The sequence below is a fragment of the Triticum aestivum genome, chromosome 3B, assembly GCF_018294505.1.
Source record: "Triticum aestivum cultivar Chinese Spring chromosome 3B, IWGSC CS RefSeq v2.1, whole genome shotgun sequence".
In the NCBI taxonomy this organism is placed as follows: domain Eukaryota; kingdom Viridiplantae; phylum Streptophyta; class Magnoliopsida; order Poales; family Poaceae; genus Triticum; species Triticum aestivum.
Genome location: NC_057801.1, coordinates 30,490,920 through 30,494,347, shown reverse-complemented (window position 1 = coordinate 30,494,347; position 3,428 = coordinate 30,490,920). Strand labels below are relative to the sequence as shown.

The following is a 3,428-nucleotide window of genomic DNA, read 5'->3' as shown; positions in this document are numbered from 1 at the left end:
CGTTTGTAACTCAATTTTTTAGCTTCACGTGCGATATATTTTGGCGTAAAATGGTGTTCTTTTTTTCCAACCGGGCATGATGCAGTAAAATAAGGATTTCTTTTGATAATTTTCAATGTGTTCTTTAGGTGCATCGGGTCTGCTTTCACCGTTGCTCGGATTTCTCGTGATCGTCCCATATGAGTCCATGCGCAAAGCAACGAAACTGACCTGTTCACTTCACATTACTCCCGCAAGCGCAAGGACAAGTCAAGCTACAGAGACAGGTGCAGCTCCGCGGGAAGGCGCAAGGCAAAGTAGGTGGCAAGTGTATACTTTCGTCGTCCATATATAGCCGGCGCCTCGCCATTAGCACTCACAAGAGGAAACGAGCTAGCTAGATAGCATTTGGTACACAGCTACATACATATCCGGCACGAGAGGATGTCGTTGGTGAGGTTCTTCGACACCCTGGCCATGGACTCGTGGAACCCCTTCGGCACCATCTTCGGCACCACGGCGTCCAGCGGCACCGACGCCTGGCTGGCCAGCGACACCACGGCGTTCGCCGACACCTACATCGAGACCCGGGAGACGGCGGACGCCTACGTCTTCAGCGCCAGGCTCCCCGCCGGTGTCACCAAGGAGGAGGTCAAGGTGGAGGTGGAGGAGGACGGCAAGGTGCTGGTCATCGCCGGCGAGCGGTGCCTGCGGAGGGAGGCCAAGAGCGAGGCGCGCCACCACATCGAGCGCAGCGTCGCCACCTTCTTCGGCAGGTTCCACCTCCCCGACGACGCCGCCTTGGGCCAGGTCAGGGCCGCCATGGACGACGGGGGCGCGCAGCTCACCGTCACTGTGCCCAGGGTCGGCGCCGCCGTTGCCGCCGTGACCATGCCCGAGCCTGCCGGGGCCATCGAGGTCGTCGAGGCCAGCCCGTGCTGATTGGCTGATTGCGGCGTACTCCGGTGCCGACTGCAGACAGAGTGCAGACATACGTGCGGTAAGTTGCCGCTCGTATGATCTGCTCGATCGGGTCCTTTGGGTGTGATTCCACAAATTGTGGTGTTCGATGTACGTAACTACGTACTTGAGTCGGTATGTGGCTTGCTGTTGTGACTTGTGAGTGAGGTGCTTGCATGGTTGCCTGTACTGTTACTTGTTAGTTCTCGTGTTCACGCTCAAATTAATGAAGTGTTCACGAAGTACTCGCTAATTAACTGTACTCGTTGAAATATGAGACCACCTATACATCAAGCCTGCCTAAAAAAAACTATGCATCAAGCGCATGATTTATTTTATTTCTTTCGATTCGCCCAACCCTTTCGATTTTGATCTATTCGTAATCTATTTATAATATGTCATGACAGTTAAAAAGGCATCGGAAGTGACAAAAATATAACAATGTTCATGGTCATGGACCACCTAGAAACGACTAAACCACTAGAGCAAGTCAAATGCATATGTCATCACCATCACCCCTCCTTCACCGGAGTCGACCAAACCTTATTATAATAGACAATCGAGAAATTGTCATGTTAAGGCTTTATAGGACCAGCGCACTATAACAGCAGCCAATGCCGACGAAGAGAAGAATAGATTGAAATGATCAAACTTGTAGACAGACAAAACAAACAAATACGATGGACTGCCGAATCAAGATGATCCACCGAAGACGAGCAAAGACTGAATTCAAACAGATCCACCAAAGACTAGCACCGAACAAATCCCGAGACTATTGGAGACACGCCTCAATGGTTCAAGACGCCCCGTCGGGACGGGGCTAGGACGTAAGGACATTAGTCCATCTACAGGGAGGTGTTGCCGCCTCGCCTTTCTAAGCAGGACACAAATCCTAACCAAACTCAAAACTCTAACTAAAACAAGGAGCATGGTCCCTGCCACCAACAAGGTTTGGAGTCCATCATGCCTTCATGGCCCTAAGGCCACCGAAGATGTGGTGGACCGGCGGTAATGTCGAGGGGAGTTACGGGAAACCCTAATCGCCTTGTTCGTCCGAGAGCCATGAGACGAAGGGGTAGACAATGTCGTTTTATCGTGTTGGTCATCTTCCTCCCCCGATGCATTGTTCTTCTCCAACATGATGGCGTATATCCTCCCTCCTCCCTTCCCATATCTTCAGTCCAACTCCCTTTTTTCTTCCCCCCTCCCTCGTCAAGCGAATGTTTCCACTTGCTGCTTTGCTCGAGCCGTTGTTGCCAGCCATCCCTCTAGGCCCCACCTTCTCTAGCGCCGCGACCATCCCCTGCACCCCACACCAAAAACTGTCAAATCTCGGACCCATTGCCGCTGGCGTCACAACGACTAGCTGCCTCCCAACGTCCCTGCCTCGGGTTCGAAACTTCACTCTTCTAATGCAAAATCGATTAATAAAACAAAATTTGTAATTTCAGGCAACTGAAATTTAGAAAAAAAAGTGGATGCATTATTGCACACAAAAAATTGGGGATGAAACCTGGACGTGGAGTTTCTACATCCAGGAGCAAATGCTCCTGGTCTAAACAGTAACATCAATAAATTCAAAAATAATACAAACAATTCTGAAATATTTTTGTGGCATACTTTCACAAATGTTTGACGTGCATGCAAAATTTCGTCGCAAAATCACATTGGTGGAAGGTGTAGTAAAAAAAACAAAATCGATGTTCTGAAAATGTTACTTACAAAAGCATTTTGGAGCTTTGATTTTGTTTTTTTGGCACGCCTTCCACCAATGTGATTTCGTGATGAAGTTTTGCATGCGCAACAAACATTTATAAAAGTATGTCACAAAAAAATTTCAGAATTTTTTAAATGATTTTTTTTAATTTTACTGTTCATACAAGGAGTATTTGCTCCTGGGTGTAGAAATATACTCCCTCCGTTCTAAGTTGGGTAATCTATTTTGAAACGAGGGAGTAGTAGTTTCTATGAAACCGAAGATATTCTGGGTCTTCCTCGCGCAGTAAAACTTGAGATAGATCGGGTCTGAAAAGTTTGGATGCATCACGCACCTCCTGGACACTAGCTAGCCAGTTGGTCTGAAAAGTTTCGATGCACCACGCATCTCCTGGGCACTAGCTAGCCAGTTGGTCGGCCGGTTCTGTCGTGGATATTTTTGGGGCGCAACGGCGGGTCTCCTGTGAAGTTGGGAGTGTGCGATATTTCGCCGCCGCCGACAAGGCAAGAGATAATAATGCACGAGCCGAATCGTACCAACCGCCACGTACATACGGCAGGTCGGCAGGTCGACGCCCAATGTATTTGTGTGGCAGCCAGGTATCCCCCACGAAACAGCAAGCAAGATGCGCTCCACCTCCATATTGATTGATTTTTGGACAGTCTCCATGTGGCAAGAAATGCCACTGCTTGGTGTGGTCTGAGACAGGACGGCCCCATGTGAACGCCACGATGCATCTTAGATTTTTTTTAAGAAGATGAATTTCATTGAT

At 48.9% G+C, this 3,428-nt stretch overlaps 1 protein-coding gene across 1 annotated transcript; it reads left to right on the top strand.

Annotated features, from left to right (window-relative positions):
* Nucleotides 1-287: 287 nt before the first annotated feature.
* On the top strand, nucleotides 288-1,192 carry LOC123064530 (17.9 kDa heat shock protein 2). The gene has a single exon (XM_044487996.1). The coding sequence runs from the start codon at nucleotides 424-426 to the stop codon at nucleotides 919-921; it is 498 nt and encodes a 165-aa protein (XP_044343931.1). The 5' UTR covers nucleotides 288-423; the 3' UTR covers nucleotides 922-1,192.
* The last annotated feature ends 2,236 nt before the right edge of the window (nucleotides 1,193-3,428 follow it).